The sequence below is a fragment of the Camelus ferus genome, chromosome 18 (genome assembly GCF_009834535.1).
Source record: "Camelus ferus isolate YT-003-E chromosome 18, BCGSAC_Cfer_1.0, whole genome shotgun sequence".
Lineage (NCBI taxonomy): Eukaryota > Metazoa > Chordata > Mammalia > Artiodactyla > Camelidae > Camelus > Camelus ferus.
The window spans coordinates 36,685,682-36,706,380 of NC_045713.1; the positions used below are offsets into that span (position 1 = coordinate 36,685,682).

The 20,699-nt window shown below is 46.2% G+C and overlaps 2 protein-coding genes across 15 annotated transcripts; one reads left to right on the forward strand and one right to left on the reverse strand.

Annotated features, from left to right (window-relative positions):
- Window positions 1-243: 243 nt before the first annotated feature.
- On the reverse strand, window positions 244-20,409 carry LOC116657619 (collagen alpha-1(III) chain-like). Of its 14 annotated transcripts, none has more exons than XM_032461011.1 (5): window positions 19,727-20,409; window positions 17,491-17,573; window positions 15,533-17,366; window positions 14,979-15,124; window positions 244-2,032 (listed from the first exon to the last, which is right to left on the reverse strand). In XM_032461011.1, the coding sequence occupies exons 3-5, from the start codon at window positions 15,931-15,933 to the stop codon at window positions 1,746-1,748; spliced, it is 834 nt and encodes a 277-aa protein (XP_032316902.1). In that variant the 5' UTR covers window positions 15,934-17,366; window positions 17,491-17,573; window positions 19,727-20,409; the 3' UTR covers window positions 244-1,745. The 14 variants fall into 14 exon arrangements, with proteins under 14 accessions (XP_032316902.1, XP_032316901.1, XP_032316900.1 ...); XM_032461010.1 differs by lacking the exon at window positions 19,727-20,409 and adding an exon at window positions 19,009-19,264; XM_032461009.1 differs by lacking the exon at window positions 19,727-20,409 and adding an exon at window positions 17,822-19,264.
- Window positions 15,997-16,513, forward strand: LOC102513234 (protein phosphatase 1 regulatory subunit 3D-like; the record flags this gene model as incomplete). Its single annotated transcript, XM_032459475.1, is given in 2 exon segments — window positions 15,997-16,355; window positions 16,357-16,513. Coding segments are annotated over 2 exon segments (516 nt in total), but the record flags the coding sequence as incomplete, so codon positions are not given.
- Window positions 20,410-20,699: the final 290 nt, after the last annotated feature.

Sequence of the window (20,699 nt, forward strand, 5' to 3'; positions counted from 1 at the left end):
TTCTCCTCTGTTTTCTCTCACAGAGATGGTCTGCACTCTAAGCAGGCAGATCTGAGGACAGAGAAGAAAGCCACGAGACCTGAATCTTCCCCGCGATTCTCAGACCTGTCAGCCGTGCAGCCCCACACGTCAACCTGGGGCTGACCAGCCACCCACCTGTAAATGCGCAGTGGTCTAAGATAAGAAGAGAGAATGCTTTTTCCCCAGAGTCAAAACTAAGACAGCTTTGGCTACTGATTCTCATGAGGGAAATATTATCACAAGTTTACTTATAAGGAAATGAATATCATAGAATTTTTAAAAAGTAATTAATCCTTGACATTCAAAGTCACTCAGTTTCTTCCCTGATGCCAAATGCTAGGAGAACCTCCAGTGTTTTGACCCCCTTCCTAAACATCTGTGCCAGCCTATCTTCATTTTTACGCCAACTTTAATCAAACTAAGTGATTTCAACATATAGTTATGAAGACCAATGCTTTTCACGTCCTTCTGACCTCTTATTGCCTCTGCTGATCAAGACTCCAATCCCCGGTTACCCCAAATATCTGCTTATCCCATAGCTGAATGTAGCCAGGTCCTTACCCCCGTCAGGGTGGCAGACATCCTGATGGCTTGCACACGTCTCTGGCTCCGCACTCCCTCTTATAATTGTGTCATTAGTCTACACCTCGTAAGTATTTCAGATCGTCTCCATATCCTTTGATTTTTAAGTAATCTGTATTTCCCTCACTTTTCACAAGAGAAGTCACCTAACACACAGGTTAATCAGATAAGTTGAGGAAATTCTTCAGCTCACTGTTAGAAGATCTGAAAATATTTTTTCCCTCAAACCCTGCACTATTTACTCCTGATCTGACAGGAAAATTGAAGAATCGTATCTATCCTGGCGCATTCTTATTTCTCCAATTGTATCCTTTTCTTTCCTGCATTCTTGGGAACTTCATAGAAGTGAATACAAGCTAAGTATTCTTTAACTTGGTGTTAGAATATGAACACGTTAGACCCCTCAAATCTTCCTTGAACATCAGGCATCAGCATAAACACCATTCCTTACACAGAGTTGCTCTGAAGCCCACAGTCTGAGAGACTGCAGCTAAAATCCATTTAAAATATGGATCCTCTTGCTGCAAATTCTCTGCAGACCTGGTGACAGTCCTGTAAACAGTGAAGCCTCCGGCCAAAGGCATCAGGGTTACTTTGGGAGGCGTTTAGGACAGTAGCAGGATGAAAGGAGTCATCAGCTAAAGGAACTGCACCTGTCTCTAAATAGTTACCCTCACGAGGAGAAGCTGTGTTGCGGAGAGTATTTCTTGATTAGTTTTCTCTCTAAAGTGGGGGCGCCACTGTATTGCTCATGTGCAGTGTGGCCACCACTGCTGTCCTGTCGCCCTGGAGAGAAGCGGGCTCTTCTGTCTGTGCGCGACTGTGGGTTGGGTGGGAGGGGGTTGCAGGTGAATGGCTGGGGACTCACGCCTGGTGTAACTAGCAATATTGTAAAAGACTAGATTCTCATGGCTTCTTTCTCTTTCCTCAGCTGCATCTGCTCTGTTTTCAGAGCGCCCCTGCGTGAGAATACAGAGGAGGCCCCCTGGTGCTGAGTGCCTGGCGATGACACTACAGGTGAGAGGGGACTTGTCTTACTCCGGAATTAGTCCATCTTTTGCCAAATGGTCAGATTTTCCTTTTGGCCTGAATCTTCTGACGGCACCCAGGACGTATGAGTGCCAGTTACAGCCACCACCCTGTCAGTCCCGCGGCAGCTCAGGAGCCGATGTGAAAATAGTGCCCCCGCTGACGTTTATACGCAGTTGTTCTGGCCCCCACAAGGCGGTGGGACAGCTTTTCTTTCTGTTTTTAAATCCACTCCCTGGGCTCACTGGAGAGCTAGTCTCCCCGTTCATCATGTGAGTGACCGCAGTGGCCTTGGGCACGTGGTGACACAGCAGAGATGAGTGAGACAAGTTTCTGGACCAGTGGAGAGGCAAGCGCTTCGTCCGGTGAGCCCAGTCACAGGTGTGGGGTAGGGTGGGGGCTAGGGAAGGGAGAGAAATGAGGACTCAGTTATTCTTCCTGATTTTAAACTTATTAATGTTTTTATAGACTCTACTTGAACATTTTGATAGCTTCAATGAAAGATAAATAATATTCCATTCCCAGACTTGTTCACAGTAACTCTGTTTCCCTCTGTGTTCTTAATCTTTGTTCAAATTTGAAAATTGGATGCAATGTCTGCAGATGATTATTTTCTGAATTTTGACTGTGGGTAGAAGTATAGTGGACAATAAAAGGTAGGGTCCTGCTCAGCAACGTGACAGACTGGGACGCTCCAAGCTCCCACCCCGCCCAGTAACATCAACAGAACCACCAGCACCTGTCTGAGCCAGCTGGGGCCACCAGCCCAGAGGATCCAAAAATGGCAACAATTGTCTCTTTTCTGCTCCCACCCCTGCTGCTGTGGCAGGAGTACCAGTGAGCCCTGGGCAGGGGTATGTGTGTGTGTGATTTCTCCCTTCTTCCTGCCACCCCGGGGCTTGCTGAGGGGGTCTCCGTGCTTCATGAGAACAGTGGCCATGAGGCTGCCAAGGGGCCTGCGGCCTCTGTTGGCCTTGTGACTTTGGGAGTTGAGTGCACATAAGGTTTGTACGATGGGTCCAGGTGCACGGATATGGCTGCTCTCTTGGCTTGTACCTGCTGTGTGGGGGGAATGTCCTTCCTGGGGAAAGCGCCTCAGGGGCATGGAGAGAAGGGCTGCACTTGTGTAGGCTGCGGCCACCAGCCCCCGGCTTGGGCAGTGGGGGCAGCTGAGTGAATCGGCAGGGGCTCCCAGGATGAGGGAAGAGGTTGAGGATGTAGAGAACCCAGGCCTGCAGAATTGAGGTCCAGCTTGCCCCCAGTTGTCTCTGGTGGAGCAGAGAGGTTAAGGGGCTGAGACGCCAACTGCCTGCCTGGGGACTGCAGTCGGAGGGGGCAGAAGAGCGGGAGGTGTGGCCCCCCTTTGTTTCTGAAGACACTGTCTCTTCTGGCTCCTGACACAAGCATGTAGAGAAGCCTGTAGTCTTGTTTTCCACAATGCCATGACTATTCTAATTCCTTTGTCTTTCCGTGTAAGTTTTTTTAAAGTTAAATAAATGTTTTCTTTAAAAATACCACTGGAAGTTCTATAATTTTCTGTTTTCATTTAATAGTTCATCATCAGCATTTCCATGTCAGTACCTCATTTGAAATATACAAATTAATCAAAACACAAACTGATACTATTACACTGTGTGGACGTACTGGAATTTACTTATTTGGTTTCTCTTAATGGCTATACTTTCAAAATGTTCTGTTAGTATAGTAAGTAATACTGATATCAATATTCTTATTACACATATATTTGCACAAATTTTCCCCACACCCATTTGCTGTCATTTGTCTTTGCTTGTGGTATATGTAAAGATCAAGTTTGCTTCAAATGTATGTAGTCAAGTTTATCAATCATTTCCTCTAGCACTTCTGGGCTCTTTAAAAATGCTTCAGAAAGATCTCCACTCTGAAATTATAGACTAGAAATTGTACATCCATGTTTCCTTCCAGTACTTTCACAGTTTCACTTTTACAGTCCATGCAGCCAAAGCCCACGCAGAATAGTCAAGTCCACCTGGGTGCCCCACAGCATCTCCTGCTACTCTGGGAAACCCAGGCCAGGTGCTCTGAACTGCTGGTGTCCCTGGGAAATTTCACATCATTTTCAGGACTGGGAACCAGCCAGCACTGGCCTGGGAATCCCGTGGGGAGTCAGACCTTCCCTGTTACCATCCATAGCGGGGCAGCAGGCCTCTTGAAAACCTCTCCAGTTTCCCCTTCTGCCTCGGTCACACCGTGCCAACCCAGAGCTCTGAAGTAGACACCCTGGGGCTGAGATACGAGATACACAATAGGATTTGGGCTGGGATGAGGTCAGGTGTCAGGGTGACCCCTGTGCACAATTTCTCTATCAACTTAAGTGTATCTGATTGCAGATGATGAAGGAAGGTTTTAGCATGCAGGGTAGGAACCTATTCTACCCTGACCAACAACCTGCAGCAACCAACCTGGAAAGACAGACCGCAAATTCTGCAGTAAGAGTCTCTAATGGTCAGGGTTTAATCAGTGACTGACAGCTTCTCTATGTTTAATCCTCCTTTCTATTTAAAACCAAATGGGGGAAGCTTAATATGTTCTTCTAAGCATCAAGTAGGATACCCATCTTCTACAGGTTTGTCTCCTGATGTAGATTTCCCATGGGCAACCCCACCGGTGGCTGCTGCTGGCATCACCGCTCTTCTGTCATCCCCGTCTTTTGGGAAGCTATTAACTGCCATCTTGTTTGCTTCTTCTTGTCTCTGTTCTCTTTCAAGCCACTCTTTTGGTTTTTCCTGTTGTGAAACTTCTGTTTGACAAGTGTAGTAGTATTTTTTCCCAGAAGAGCTAATATGCTCAGACCAGTCACCTGCAGAACCATACGGTGCATTGGAAGCTTTGCTTGGATCATTGCTTGGATTAGAAGAATGTGGATTTGAACTATGAAGAGCACCGTGGTCATGAATTTTCTTCTAGAGAATAAACTGGTCCCACCATCCCTCTCTCTAACTTTGAATATGCACATTTTTGGCCTTACTCTGACCTGTGCTGTCACTGTATTTGTTTTCAGGACTATCAGATCTCTGCAATATTTTATCTGGTTGTGAAGGATCTGTGGTGTCTCGCATTTTTTCACGTCTATGGTCACCGCTTCTGGGGTGACTCTTCAATGAGTAAGTGCTGCCTTGGGCTGTGATGGCCTCAATGCCCTCCTGTGAGCGTGTGGCGGGGAGCGGGGAGGGGGCCCCCAGAGCAGGTGGGTGGTGGGGGAGCATCAGCATCTCCTCATTACTGGCGCCGGGCCCCTGGCCCATCTCCCTCCCCCAACACTACTACGCTCACTCTGGAGCCCGGGCAGCAGCGAACAGGGGGCGGGTGCAAGACAACACGGGCCGGCTCAGCCCGGTGGAGAGCGACTGCCTCCCAGGCCAGCAGCTGCCTCCTGGGTCTCTTCCTCCTCCCTGGGCTGCCTCTTCCCCTCCTCCTCCCGCCACCGCCGCTCAGGGTCCTTCTCCTCCTCCTCCTCCTGCCGCCCCCACCCCTGGTGCCACCACCGCCGCTCCACCAACTACATCCGGGCTCTTAGCAGGCTTTTTGATAAATTGACAAGCTCAGTAGTCCACTTATATAATGATTTAAATTTGCAGTTTAAAATACAACAAATTAAATGTAGCCAAATGGTATTGGAAATGAAGAGCAAGGTTGGAAAGCTTATGGCACCTAATTTCACAGCTTGCTAGAAAACTACAGGGATCAAGACAGTGTGGTGTTAGCATAAGGATGTGCATAAATTAGTGAAACAGAATACAGTCTAGAAATGTGTGAACACATACGTGGTCAGTTTATCTTGACAAAGGGATCAAAGTACTTCAGTGGCCGTGAGGGGGAGATGACCCTTTCAACAATTGGTGTTGGACAAATTGGACATCCAGAAAAAAGTGAATTTTGACCATTACTTCACACCACATATAAAAATTAATATTGAAAGTTGAACATTGACCTAAAGTTTAGACATAAAACCATGAGACTTCTTGAAGAAAACACAGGGGAGATATCTGTAGACTTAAGTACACATACAGTTCTTAGAACATAAACAGCATGAACCATGGAAGAAAAAGATAATAAACTAATCTATAAAAATTAGGTAAAGATATTGTAGGGGAAGTAAAAAGTAAGCCTCACACTGGCAGGAAACAATTGCAGGACTAGATATACTAAAGGACTGGTATCCAGAATGTATAAAGAATTCTTACAACTTAGTGCTAAGAACAAACAACCCAAAATAAAAACGGGCAAAGGATTTGAATAGACACTTCATCCAAAAAGGTATCTAAATGACAAATGAACAAAATTGTTCCCAATGTCACGGGACAGTAAGGAAATGAACACACACCCAACTGAATGCTTAAAATTACAAAGACTTAGAATCCTGAGTATTGGCAAGGATGCAGAGTGTTCTTGTGAAGAGAAACGAAAACTTGTCTACACATATGCTTTTAGCTTACTTATACACTAATGATCATGGCAGAAGTATTCATAATAGGTCCAAAGTGGAAGTGACCCAAATGCCCATCAAATGGTAAATGAATAAGCAAGTCATAGCATATCATACAATGGAAAAGCATCAAACACTTAAAAGGAACAAACTCCTGATGTAGGCAGCAGTGTGGAAGAATTACAAGTGGGCGATACTAAGTAGAGGAAGCCAGACTGAAAGTAATCCCCCTGAGCAAATAAAAAGCCCTCCGAAAAACAGCATGGAGTATGACTGTCTTCATAAAAAAGCATGACCCATGGAAGAAAAAGATAGTAAACTAGCCTTTATACGATTAGATCAAGACAGTGTGGAAGTAAAAAGCCTGCACTGGGAGGAAATGTGCATGTGGACTGCAGAAATGGCAGCTGTGTATGCGACTGTGCAAGTGGCAATGCGGAAATAAGCTAGGATGGCTTTTCTATTTAATTAAAAATTTTCCTTGCTTCATTCTTAATAATCCAAATCGATTATTTGCAGATCTCATTATGTTCTTTTACTTGGTAAAAATGTTTTCAGTATTACTGGCCAGCAGCCTAAAGTTAAAATAGATCATTTTCCCTCGAATATTTGATCTGTTTTTTGTCACACGTCCGTAACCACCTCTAATCATCACTCGGGGGCTCACATTATGCTGACAAAGTAATTGGTTTGACTAACGTTTAGTTTCTTGGGGTTCATCCTAACAACCGAAACTGATTTGTGAGAACACATCTCAAGTCCCAGATTTGGTAGATGGAGGGGAACTTTTGTTCTCTGACGAGTTATTCACGTCCATGTCTCTTACCTATTTGTAAAAACTGGCCTTCCCTGGTCATGCATCGCCCGCTCTGGCGGACTTGCCAGAAATACATGTTATCAGACCCAGAGTGGTTGTTAGAAAATGCTGAGGGATTAAAAATCACTCCTGCTAGAAAGTGAAAAACACATATTCTACTTAAAGTATGTCAGGGTTCTTTCACATAGAAGTTTGTCACATTACAGGATATTTTAGTTTGGAAAATTAGTTCCAGTAATTACTTCTTTGCAAAACTAATTCCTATTTTGGAAAATTAGACTCAATAATTACTTCTTATTAAAAATAAATCTTGCTATTTAATGTGAGCCACCCTAAGAGAAGTGAATAAGCCTCATTATGTGTTTTTGCCATTATTCTTAACAGTGTCAAAAATAAGTCCTGGAAAACAAAATCACACTGAAAATTAGTCTTAAAATGACTGTAGCTAAGAATAGCTTTGTTTTTCAAATGCAAAATGGGTTGATAAAGTTCGATAATCATTTTAATCTTTATATTTACTGCTGACTTTATTTTAATTTCTAGTTCTAATTCAGATTTCATTATATGATTAAAGAAAAAAGTGTGCATCACTTCTAATAAATGACCTAACACTTGATTTTGAAATTAAATTCAGTTATAAGAAAAAATTAGAACTTAATATTTTTATTCCTAAAAAGCAATTCAATATACAATTCTAAATACCTGGCCTAGAAAATTAATCAGAAATTGGGAAAATGGTTAAAGTAGAAGCGTGACCATTAAAACATTATTTATTATAGTGAGTAACTGTAGAGGCATAAATTAGTGAAACAGAATACAGTCTAGAAATGTGTTAGAGAAAAAGTTGAATAAATTAAATTATGATATTTTCATGTTATGAAATGATGCGCAATCATTAAAATCCGGTTTTGAAGCAGTTTTCATGATTTGAATATGCTTAGCATATAGCATTAAGTAAAATTTCAATAAGCAGAATATGAAATTATATTTACACTATAATTCTAATTACATACCCATAAAGAGACATGCACACACCTGTCAGACACTCACAAATAGAAACACGCACACACAGGAAGAAGACCAGGACACTATACACTGCAGCATTTTTTTAAAGTAGTACTTTGCATTTGTCCTTATTTCCTGAATTCTCTTGACTTGGAATCTGAATCATAGAGACAGTACTTTCCATTCGCCTTTATTTCCTCCTAAGCTTGCTTCACTTAGCATATCTGTATGCCTATATGCCTCTCTAATGGAGAAATCAATAAAACATTAAATCAACTTCCAAATCATTAGTTATTTAAAAAATTCCGAAGTTGATTATGTAAAGAAATATGTAAGAAGTAGTCTTTACCACAATTTTCAAATATTTAATGCAGTTTTTTAGCCTAAGTTATACCAAAACAAATTCTACAAGATTCTAGTGGTAAAATGTTAATAAATTAGTATTCAAAAATTTATTTGATGGATCAGACAAAATTCTGTAGAAAAGAAATTTAAGGAACAAATGTTCTGAGTAATTGAGATGAATGAGGTAAAACATACACGTAAGGGAGTGCCTGTCTCTGTCTCTGGGAAGTCTGATGAGCTCCCATAAGTTACCCTCACTCGGGATAATAATAAAAACTAGCAAGTACATGTTGCGCTTGCCGTGTGCCCAGCACTGTTCTAAAGCCTTTTACAAATATGAATTCATTTAAATTCTCAAGACAATCCTGGAAGGTAGTTATTACCATCAACTTTTTACAGAGTGGTCAAACTGAGGCACAGATAGGTCAAGTATTTTGGTCACCAGCTGTGGCAATTGTGGAGTCAGGGTTCCAGACCAGCCAGGCTGCCTTCAGAGCCTGCGCTCTTGACTCTCACACATACTGCCTCAGAGGAGAACTGGTCTCAGTGCTAGGGCATGTAAGAAAAGGACATGAATCAGGGTTAAAATTGTCCCAAGTTTGTATTTTGGAGACACATTGATCAGTTACCATCCCTTTCTTTTACTTTGTATGCATTTATTTCTGAAAAATGTAATCTCTTTTAAAGATGTCTTCATTTAATAGCAGTAGTAATAGTAACAGTGATAACATTTACTAAGAGCTCTGCAGATGGATGTCTTCTGCACTGTTCCCATGACAACTCAGAAACAGCCATGGAGGGGCCTGGTCTGCTCCCTGCACTGGGGGTGTCACTGACTGATAAGCCCGGCTTCCTTCCACTCTTTCGGGTCCACTGGGGGAGCTCACACCAGGTCACGCTGCTCCTAGTCCACGCCTGCTGCACTGAAGTCCTAGGGTCTTCCTGCCCAGTTCAGGAATGGGCAGACTTCACTTGGGCATTCCCTGCTGACCTGGCCACGAATTTCGGATTTGGGCAGAAGGCACCCAGTGAGGCTTTTCTCCCCAACATTTCCTTCACTCTCTCCTTTCATGTGCTCAGACCTGCGTTTTAGCAGACGGCGCCCCGCATTATGCTCTCTCCCCAACCACCCTTCACTGGTGTTTCCCCTCGGAAGGTTCTTGGCATTTGCTCCTTGGAGGATCCAAGAAAACATAAACCCTATGAAGTAGGTCCTATCACAGAGAAAGCAGCTGAGTTACGGGAAGATTTAAGAAACCATTTCACAGTTTACAGGAAGCGGTGGGGCTGGGGTTTGACCTGAGGCAATTTGATATCAAAAGTAGTTTTCTTATTGACATCAAAATGTAACGAAAGAGCTGAGAGATAGAATCATCACTGTTTTCTGCTGCCTTTCCTCCTCCCCTCTTCTCCTCCTCCCCTCCTCCCCCTCCTCCCCCCTACTCCCCTTTCTCCGCCCCTCCTCCTCCCTCTTCCGCCTTTCTCCTCCTTTTTCTTCTCCCTCTTACTCTCCTCCTCCATCTCATTCTTTTATCCCCTACTCTTTTTGTTTGTTTGTTTGGGGGGGTGGTTGTTGTTGTTTACATTTTTTTAATTGAGTTATAGTCATTTTACAATGTTGTGTCAAATTCCAGTGGAGAGTACAATTTTTCAGTTATACATGAAAATGCGTATATTCATTGTCACATTTATTTTCGCTGTGAGCTACCACAAGATCTTGTATATATTTCCCCGTGCTATACAGTAGAATCTTGTTTATCTATTCTACAAATTTTGAAATCCCAGTCAGTCCCTTCCCACCTCCTGCCCCCTTCGCAACCACAAGTTTGTATTCTATGTCTATGAGTCTGTTTCTGTTTTGTATTTATGTTCTTTTTTTTTTTTTAGATTCCACATATGAGCGATCTCATATGGTATTTTTCTCTTTCTGGCTTACTTCACTTAGAATGACATTGTCCAGAGACATCCATGTTGCTGCAAATGGCATTACATTGTTGTTTTTATGGCTGAATAGTATTCCACTGTACAAATATACCACCTCTTCTTTATCCAGTCATCTGTTGATGGACATTTATGCTGTTTCCATGTCTTGGCTATTGTAAATAGTACTGCTATGAACATTGGGGTGCAGATGTCTTTCTGAAGTAGGGTTCCTTCTGGATATATGTACAGGAATGGGATTACTGGGTCATATGGTAAGTCTAGAACACTCCCTTACACCATATACAAAAAAAAATTCAAAATGGATCAAAGACTTAAACATAAGACAAGATACAATAAACCTCCTAGAAGAAAACATAACCAAAAACATTATCTCACATACATCTCAAAAATATTCTCCTAGGCCAGTCTACCCAAGCAATAGAAATAAAAGCAAGAATAAACAAATGGGACCTAATTAAACTTACAAGCTTCTGCAGAGCAAAGGAAACCATAAGTAAAACAAAATGACAACCTACGGAATGGGAGAACATTTTTGCAAACAATGAAACTGACAAAGGCTTGATCTCCAGAATATATAAGCAGCTCATCTGACATAATAAGAAAAAAAAACCAAACAAACCAATCCAAAAATGGGCAGAAGACCTGAACAGCAATTCTCCAAGGAAGACATACAAATGATCAATAGGCACATGGAAAAAATGCTCAATATCACTAATTATCAGAGAAACGCAAATCAAAACTGCAATGAGGTATCACCTCACACCAGTCAGAATGGCCATCACTCAAAAGTCCACAAATGACAAATGCTGGAGAGGCTGTGGAGAAAAGGGAACCCTCCTACACTGCTGGTGGGAATGCAGGTTGGTGCAGCCACTGTGGAAAACAGTATGGAGATTCCTCAAAAGACTAGGGGTAGACTTACCATATATCCCCTACTCTTACTTCTCCCACAAGCTGAGTCTACACTGGCAAGTCCTGTGTCCTGCGCGCTCTGCAACTTGGCCTTGGGTCTATTCCCTCCTCCCTCCTCCCTCCCTTTCCCTCCCTTCCTCTTCCTGACTTCCTTCCTCCCAGCATTTGTTTTGTTCTGCTCTGTGAGGAGGAGCACCAAAGGTTTGTAGTAGAAAACATGCTGCCTTACTTTGTGTATGTTGTGCATTTATAGAGTGTTGAAAATTTACAGTGTGTTGTATACATGAGGAAAATTATGGTGCAAAAATGTAACAAAATCATAATTATGATGAAGTATCAGCCAAATGTCAGATCGATGGGCTGGACTTTCTTGGGCAAGTCACTTTCTTTGCTAGATTTCCCTTCATTTGTTCCCTACATTTGCTCCAAATAATGCCTGTGGTTCCTTCCACTTCTCAGATTACAGGTTCCTACAAACAAATTTCTCTTTGTTTTCTATGAATCTGTGATCAATTAAAACTTTTCTGAACCTTTTAAAACCACGTTGACAGCTGTCTTTAAAAGGCAAGACCTCAGTCAGGAATTGCCCAGTTCGCACATTTGCAATTTGCACACGTGGCAGCCGTCGTTTGGTGAAGCGCCAGTCAGGGCGGGCCAGCAGCAGCACACAGACCACAACATGCTGAGGCAGGAGCCCTGCAGCGCCGCTGAGGTCACAGGCGCCACAAGCTGCCAGGCTCCCCGAGGGCATCCGCTGGAGCTGCTGAAAGCCCGCCTCTAGGGGACCCCCAGCCCCCCCGCTGTGCTCTCAGGCTGCTCCCCATGTCGGGGCTCCTGCCTGCTGAGGGTGCATCATCTCCCTATGAAGCCTGATTTACAGACGCGTCTTCCTGTAATGTCACACTGTGGTGTCACAGAGCCAACGGGACCGCAGCCTCATAACACACAGAATCTCTTCTTGGGATCCCACCACATATTGGGCTGTAAAGCCAACAGAAAAACAAAAACAAAGTCATGTCATGTTATTCAAGAAATAGAAGCAAATGCTATTTTCAAGTTTCCTACAGAAAGGCCAGTTTGCCATCTGACAAATGCTTGCTTCTGCTTACCAGGGTGTGTCACCCAGATGACATATTTATGTGAGAGAGAGTGTGCAAGTCTGCACAGTCTCATGGGACAATCTCTAGGCGCTCAGCATCCTGAAGGCAGGGCAATGCGTTCAGAAACAGAGTGAAATATTTTGATTTTTGTTTCATTGTAGAAAAATGATATCTAAAAAATACTATGATTTGCTTCTCTACTGAAAGCTTTTGTTGAATAGAAGGTTCACTGGAAATTTTAAACGACGGAACTAGAACAAAGTGTGTGATAAAAGCAAAGGGTGAGATATTTTATTCTGCCAAAAACAAAAGCAAAGAGTACCTGACTCTCCACAGGCCTGGATTAAATGTGTGTGTTATTTCAGAAATATCTGAATTACAGTAAATATTACACAAATTCACTACCAAGAAAATACAGGTTGAAGGTCACATGCTAGTGTATGGCAAATTTTGTTCTATTTTGAAGAAAACATTTCAATGATCACAGTGGTTTTACATGTAGAATCAGATAATCCTGAACCCATCGTTCAATATACTCAGGTTTGTGTCATTGAAAGCCAGTAAAACATTTGAAGGAAGAAGCCATCCATTGGCCAGCTCCTGCTTCTGACCTGACATTCATCACACCACACCCCTGCACGCTAGGTCTGCACTCACACCACCCTGTCGGAGCAGGCAAGTCTCAGGGAAGGAGCCATCAGCATTACCGTGACAGGCTGCAAAGAGAAGACAGATCTGTGGCCGGGAAAATGTTCTAATAGTCCTGATAGGCTTGTTATATACAAATAGCCTCCAGGTGGGAACTCTGCCACGAAGTTTTAGAAAAGGATGTTTTCTGATTGGCACGTGTTCCGTTCGGCATCACAGCATTTGATCTTGACAACAACTCTGCAGGCCGTAAAAAGGATTTCTGTGAAGCTACAGCACAGTTCCTGGTACATCATATGCCGTGAAAACACTACCGGCACCATTATGACTCCAATTTTGAATATGAAGACACTAAGATTCAAAGTAGTTGTAACTTAAACAAGGCCACATGACTCATAGGTGAAATAGCCGAGTCCAGGACCTCAGCCCCCCGACGTCAGGCACAATGTTCTTCCCATCACCCCTCCAGCTGTCCTGCTGCTCCACAGCTGCACTGGGTGACACTGAACAAGTCATGGTCTCATTGTGAGTAATGCGTACTGACTCTAGAGGTGAAGTAATTTTGAGAAATTACCAAAATTAATAGCTTGCATGGCATAATATTAATGCCACTATTAATGAAGCAAAATTAATTATTTTCAATCTATGCTTATTTACTATGTGCCAATTTTTGTGTTAAGCTCAAAAAACGAGCTTGAGATTAAATACACATATACACACATACACAGAGGCATTTGCAATTAGAAACGTATGTAAGGCAGAAGAACTAAGTAGACCTTTTTCCAATGAGGACGTCAGAGTGGCCAGCAGCCACAAAGAAAGATGTTCTACACCATCCATCTGCAGGGAAATGCAAATCAAAACCACAATGAGCTGTCACCTCACACCTGTAGAATGACTGTCATCAAGAAGACAAGAGACAACAGGCGCTGGTGAGGATGGGGTGAAAAGGGAAACTCAGACACTGTTGGTGGGAATGTAAATTGGTCCAACCACTATGAAGAACAACATGAAGTTCCTCAAAACATTAAAAATAGATCTGCCGTAGAAGCAAGCGATCCCCCTTGTGGATATATACCGAAAGGAGATGAAAACAGTGTTTTGAAGAGATATATGCACTCCCTGTCTATTGCAGTATTAACTCACAATAGCCAAGACATGGAAACAGCCTAAATGCCCGTCAGTGGGTGAGTGGATAAAGAGATGTGGCGTGTATACACGGTGGATGGTTACTTAGCCATGAGAAAGGAGGACATCCTGCCATTCGCAATGACATGGATGACCCTCGAGCACATTATGCTAAGTGAGGTAAGTCAGACAGAGAAAGACAAGTACTGATATCACTTATAGGTGGAAAATAAAAAAATCAAACTCATAAAAAATAGAGTAAAATGGTGGCTACCACAGGATGGGGGTAAAATTGATGTTGTTTTAGGGTAGAAACATGCAACAAGTAGTAAATAAGCCATGTGATCTAATGAACAGTATAGTGAATGCTGACAACAGTATTTACTATATTTATGCAACAGGATAAATAGCACTACAATAGAAACAATATTACAATATATATATGTATCAAAGTAACATGTTGTACACCTTAAATTTACAAAATCTTTTATGTCAAACATGTTCAATAAAATGTATGTAAGATAGAAACATTTCTAGTGTATTAAGAGAATAGCATAATTTTTAAAAATCACTTTTGTTTTACCACTTATATAGTATCTCTAAATATAGAAAATGTATGTGGTTTAAGTAATCTTTTGTCCTTTCTGTGTTATGAAGTTGTCCGCTGTTATTCTGAAACATATAATAAATCAGTGTAAAAATTAAGTGACTTTTTCACAAATAGAATGGTAATCAATGGTTCACTGTGTACTCTGCAAATGCGTTTTTAATGGTACATGTAATTGCATTAATACCAGAATAAAAATGTGAGGGGGAGATGACATGGAAATTTAGACTATTCATGGATGGTTTTGGTAAATTTTGTACAATATTTCATATCTCTGAGTATTTTGATTTGATCACAACTTACAGCTACATTATAAATAGCTACTCCATCCGCCTCTGCTATTTTTCTGTTCATTTGGCTGCAGGTTGTACTTACTTTTACTATTTCCTAAAAATTGCTTGATTCTTCTTGCAGCAGTTTGGCCTTCAGTGTCCGCTAACTTGATACTAGTTGGGTGGCCCTTGAGGAACTGACCCGAGTCAGTCATCTTCTTCAGGTAATAGCTTAAGGAGAGTCTATAGCTGGTGTGTGAGAAAAGGTTGAAGAAAATATTTCCCTTAAATACTCATTCCATTTGGACTCTAAAATTATTGTATATACTTTTAGTTTCTTTACGTGTTCCCTATATACATGCATTATATATTAATTTTTAAAATCTCAATTTAGAATTTAAAAGCCATTTTTTTCTTCGACTGGGGAATACCAGATTAAATTTGCCATAAAGTTTTCTTAAAAATAACAAAAGTGGGGAAGTTGCTCCCAACAAGTTGCAGGCCTGTAAGTAACGCGGGCGGCCCCGGGGGCGGGAGGGGCGCTGGGCCGAGGCCGCCTCCCCCCCCCACCCCAGGCCCTCCGAGGAGGCGAAGAGCCGGTGCCACCCTGCGCTCCGGGGGTGGCCCTGAAACGTGTCCACAGGAGAAAGCACTCACCTCTTCAAACCAGCTGTTTTTTCGCTGCTGGAAGCGGAAGAGCTGGACGAGAGCTGGAGGGGCGAGGAGGCGGCCGAGGGCCCGGCGCGACGGCCCACAGGCTTCCCTGCGGGCTGCGGCTCCGGCGGACACCCCCCGGGGGCTGCTAAGCAGGGCCGGGGACACGGGGGGAGCGGGCGCGGGGTCCGGGGGCTGCCCTGGGTTCCGCCTCGCCATCGCCCACGGCCGCCGGGCCACGTCCAGAGACCCAGGGTCAGTGGCTGTCCCCGCCGGCTGGGGTCCCCGAAGCCCGCTCCGCGGAGCCTCCGCTGCCTCTCGGCCCTGCGCGGCCCTGCAGGCCCCCCGGGACCCCCGGCCGCGCGCCGCCGGCTACGACCACCCCCTGTCTTGTGGCCCGTCATCCCGGGGCAGGTGCACTCGCTGCCCCACTCCGCCGAGCGCCGCCGGAAGGGCGCGGGCCGGCCGGGCTGCAGCGGGCAGCACCCCGTGCGCCTCCCCAGGCGCTGGCACAGGTCGACGTGTTCAAGGCCAGCGACCACCCGTCCCTGCTGCTGCACGTACTGTCGCAGCTTGCCATCAACTCTGACCTGTGCTGCAGCAGCCAGGACCTGGCATTCATCCTGCAGTGCCTGGTGCCCGACCTCCTGCGACCCCAGCGCCTGAGTCGCCAGCTTGTGTGCCCGGAGCGCGTCATTTGCTCAGACCTGGGCGTCAGCGGGGCGGTGCACGTGTGCAACATGGCCTTGGAGAAGCAGGTGGCCGTGCACTACACCTTCTTGGACTGGTGCAGCCTGGACGAGGCGATGGCAAGGTGGCACAGCCCCTGGCGCCGAGGACACCTAGGATGTCTTCGCCTTCGGCTTCCCTGTGCTGCCCTTCCTGCTGCAGTTCAGCTTCCACCTGCACTTTGCACTGCGCTGCAGGGTGGCCAGCGCCGAGTACTGGGACAACAACCTCGGCGGTGATTGCAGCCTCACGTGAGGCGGGAGGAGTGAGAACAGAGCTGGATCCACTTCATCTGATACCCCAGGCCTGGGACCTGCGCCTCCACACGCGAGCCGCACCTGCCCTCGCTTCCCTGTCCAGCTCTCACATTGGACTGGCCCTTCCTCACAGCCCATCCGCAAACCGAGATTGTCTGACCTCACATCCCGCTGCAAGGTGTGCTGGCAGTGACCCATCCTGTCTTCTACTGGAATCATCTGTGTCACTTGGTCTAAAATGTGGCCTCAGGTGCCAGGAGGCAGAGCTGTGGCGGGTGCTGGGGTGGGGGGCTGGGTGGGTGGATGCATGGGCGCCGGCCCTCGGAAGAGGGCACAGGCAGGTGTTTTTGGATAGGCCTGCATCCTCCCACCTGTGGCTTTTGCATACATCCTGATTGGGTCTCTATGAATGAGCTGTTATTTATTATCATTGTGGGACCTTTTGCCCTCAGTGGGTGCCTTCTCGGGACATTCTGGCTTTAATAAGCTAGAGAAAGTCAGTCTCGCTGTGTCTGCCTATTGTAGACAGAGTATAGAGTGTGACCTGCATCGTGGTCCCCCCAGGCGTTCCTGCCCCAGGTCAAGGAAGACCCGAGATTACATTTGCTTGCCAATGTCTGTAGGCTTTAAACCTAAGGAAGCCAAGAAAGTACACCTCAGATCCACCCCAGCCTTGGGCCTCAGGGTCACCCTCCCTACCTGCCTTCCTGTTGCCCAGACTTTCCTGATGGTGGGGGAGCTGGGGTTAGAATGGAGGGGGCTGCCCCAAAGCAGCCAGGCACACCCTCAGGAGGCCGGGTCCCAGGGCAGCACCACTCGGGAGTGAGGCCATCTTGGCTTTTTTCCTTACCCTAAGAATGAAAGGTCAAAGGACAATGTATGGACAGAAAATCAAAGAGAAAGGGCCACAGGCACCAGATAACCCAGAGGCCCCAGGAATGGCTCACTGCACAAACACAAATGCCCACCACTCACCGAGCTCTTTGCTGGAGGCTGGGGAGGCTGCAGAGACAGGGCTGAGGCTCCCTTCACTAACAGCTTGTCAGCAGTTACCCCATCTGGCAGGTGAGACAGCAAGACAAGTTACTCCCAGGCTCCAGAGAACAGAGGAGGCATTCTGAGAGCATTCGGGAAGGGGAGTGGCAGCCTGGGAAGAGGACAGTTCCAGGCAAAGGGAACAGAAATGTGAGCAGCTCAGAGGTGACATGGATCTTGGCAATTGGTGTGGGGGTGGGGAACACTTAAAAAGGCTGCTAGAGGCTGGGCTACTGGGTCACAAGTGGGAGAGACAGATGCAATTTTCTACCCTCCAGGCAGCTTGCCAGAGTTGTACACCCGGAACTCTTGTCTCTCCAGCCTCATCTGCGTCAACCCCGAGTCAGCACGATGGGCACTCACGCTGGCCTGGGTGAGAGCTCTACATTTATATGATCTCCACATCCCTTTGGGGTCAGAGACTCTCCTGTCCCTGGGGCTGTGAAGGGTACAGGGAGGAATGAGACGGCTGCTGCCTTCAAAGTGCTTTCTTATGAAGGCAAAAGAGGAAAAAAATGGAAATAATGCAAATGTCCAACAAGAAATAAGTTAAATTATGGCACATTGAATGGGGTTAAGCCATCATTAAAATCTGTGGCTCAAGAACTTTAAAAGAAATGCTCATGATATTGGGGGAAAAGGAGTATTTCAAGTGTCCAGTGGGGTTACGGCGCATGTTTAGCACACGCGAGATCCTAGGTTCATTCTCCAGTACCTCATCTAAAAACCAACCAACCAACCAACCAACAAACAAACCTAGTTATCTCCTCCCACCCTGAAAAAATAATAAAATGCCTAGCAATTTTGTGTTTTACAATATGCACAGACAAAAAGACTAGAAGGAAATGTTAATAATCTCACTCTTTCTGTGGCAGATTTTTTCCTAAACTATTTTACGAGCTTCCAACTATTCAACGCTAATCATCAGAGTGGCAGTAAATATTCCTTTAAAAATAATCATTAGCTTCATGTCACAGAAAGAAACAATGGTGGGAGTCAGTTGTGTACCCCGCATTACCGGTCATCTCTTTCGGCCTCAGCTTCTCATTTATAAAATGTGGACCTGAAGGACAAAATGAGAATCCCTTCCTCTCTGAAAAATTCAGGCTAACTTCTGGAGGACACCTGGATTTTGAAAATTGACCAGGTTCCTCCTCCTGGAACCAGTCGGGCTGAAACAGAATCTTGAAGGGGGCGAGGCTCTGGATTGATGCGGCAGGGAGGAAGGGAGGGGAGGTAAAGCTGGCAGAACATTGCTGGGCCACGTGTTGGAGACAGGGCCCAATGGAGGATCTATTCTAGGGAAAGGAGTGCGGGTGGGGTAAAGAGCCAGATTGGACTGAGGCCTGCAAAGGATGGTCAGGACATCTGGGGGTTCACAAAGCTGGCTCCATCTGGAGGTGCCAGAGGCTGGAGGTACCTAGAAACCCCTGGGGAAAGTGAAGCACAGTCACTTACGGCAACGTCTGATTCCTGCAGGAGGCAGTGTCCCTCATACCAGGGCCAGCACAAAGTGGTGGAAACCAGGTGGGAAACCAGGAGGGACGAGGGGGCGCGGGGAGCCCGGCACCTGGTTCCACCTCCTGCGGGCTGGGACAGCGCAGTGCTCGCGGTCCCTTTAAGAAAGTTCGCCGGGCGAGTTCATCAAAGTTTAAAAACAGGTGGAGAAGGGAAAGCGGAAAGAAGATGGGGGAGAAAGGAGGGAGACAAGGGAAAAGCCGCGCCGGAGGCTGGCGCGTCACGGCCGGCCGGGCGAGCCCGCACTGGGCTGCGGGGATTGGCTGCACCTTCCCCCGGAGACCGCGGGGGTCGGGAGGGGGCCGGCTGGGTCCCGCCGCCGCCGCCGCCGCCGCCGCCGCCGCCGCCGCCGCCGCCGCCGCCGCCCTCGCGGGTCGCAGTGAAAACGTGGAGGCGGCGGCCGCTCTGGCTCCGCTCCGGTTCCCATCGCCCGTCCTGCCGCACCCCCTCCACGCCTCCCGCACCGGCCGAACGTGATGTGACCCCAGCCCGACACAGCGGCTGCCTCTCTCGCCGCCCCGCGCGCCTCTCCCCTCCCCCACTGGCCCCGCCCCGCGCCCCTTCCCACCTCCTCGCCGGGCCGGGCGCCGCGCTCGCCCTCCGCGTTCCCTCCCCCTCGCCACCCCCAGCCCACCCCAGCCCCGGCACCCTGAGCAACCTCAAGACGGAGGGTGAGAACTGCACCGGCACGGGCCCGGGCTGCCGCCGCACCCTGGAGAAAGAGTAGGACCTGCGCCCCCGGGACTCGTCGGGTTAGGTGCACCTGGAGGTGGGCGGGAGTCCCGGGCTTTCGGGCCACCGCTCCCAGCGCCTTCCCGCCGCTGCCCTTCTGCTGGGGAGGGGCAGCCCGCATCCGGCGGGCGGGGCGTGCGGCCGGGACGGCCCCTCGCCCCTTGGCCGGGCCTTGTCTCCCAGCCCGCCCCGGGCTCGTCGCGGGCAGCGCGCCGCCCGCGGTCTGTGCTCCCCGCGCCCGCCCCGCGTCTGCTGCCCGCAGCGTCCTTCGTTCTCCGCTCTTGCGGGGCTCGCCGCCTTCCCTGCAGGCGCTCCTCCCGCGCCTTCCCGACTCCTGCCTTGGCTGGGGGGAATTGAGAGGGATTTTTTTTTTAAAACACTTTTAAAACTGTCATTATTTGTTATATTTCCAAACTGGAAACTGTATAAATTTACAACAGCAATAGGTTGGATAAAGTTATAAATGAACCACTGCTATATGTAAGACTGAACCTCACATCACTTCGTTTTGGTTTTGATTTCCGTTTCTTGGATATTTTTTCTATTTATGCAAATAATGCCATTAGGATTTTGATATGGATTGCATTAAATATTGGATCATTTTTAGTAGTATGAATATTTCAACAATGTTAAGTCTTCCAAGCCACAATAAAATATATTTCTATTTATTTGTCTCATTTCTTTTAGCTGGGAATGTTTTATAGTTTTTAGGGCACAAGTCTTTCACCTGCTTGGTTAAGTGTATTCCTAAGTATTTTATCCTTTCAGATGCTATAGTCAATTGGATTGTCCTCTTCAGATTGGTTATTGTTAGTGTATGGAAACAATTTAGAGTATTTTTTTTAGACTGCAAGTTTGTGGGATTCATTTACTATTTTGTTGACTGTGCTCTTGGTTTT

Excerpts from the sequence above, each read along its gene's own strand:
- LOC116657619 (XM_032461011.1), bottom strand. The coding sequence starts at position 15,933 with ATGACGGGCCACAAGACAGGGGGTGGTCGTAGCCGGCGGCGCGCGGCC. Across the intron at positions 15,125-15,532 it reads AAAACAGCTGGTTTGAAGAG|CTATAGACTCTCCTTAAGCT; the intron begins GTGAGTGCTTTC and ends CTCACACACCAG. Across the intron at positions 2,033-14,978 it reads ATTTTTAGGAAATAGTAAAA|CCCCCACCCTACCCCACACC; the intron begins GTAAGTACAACC and ends TCCCTTCCCTAG.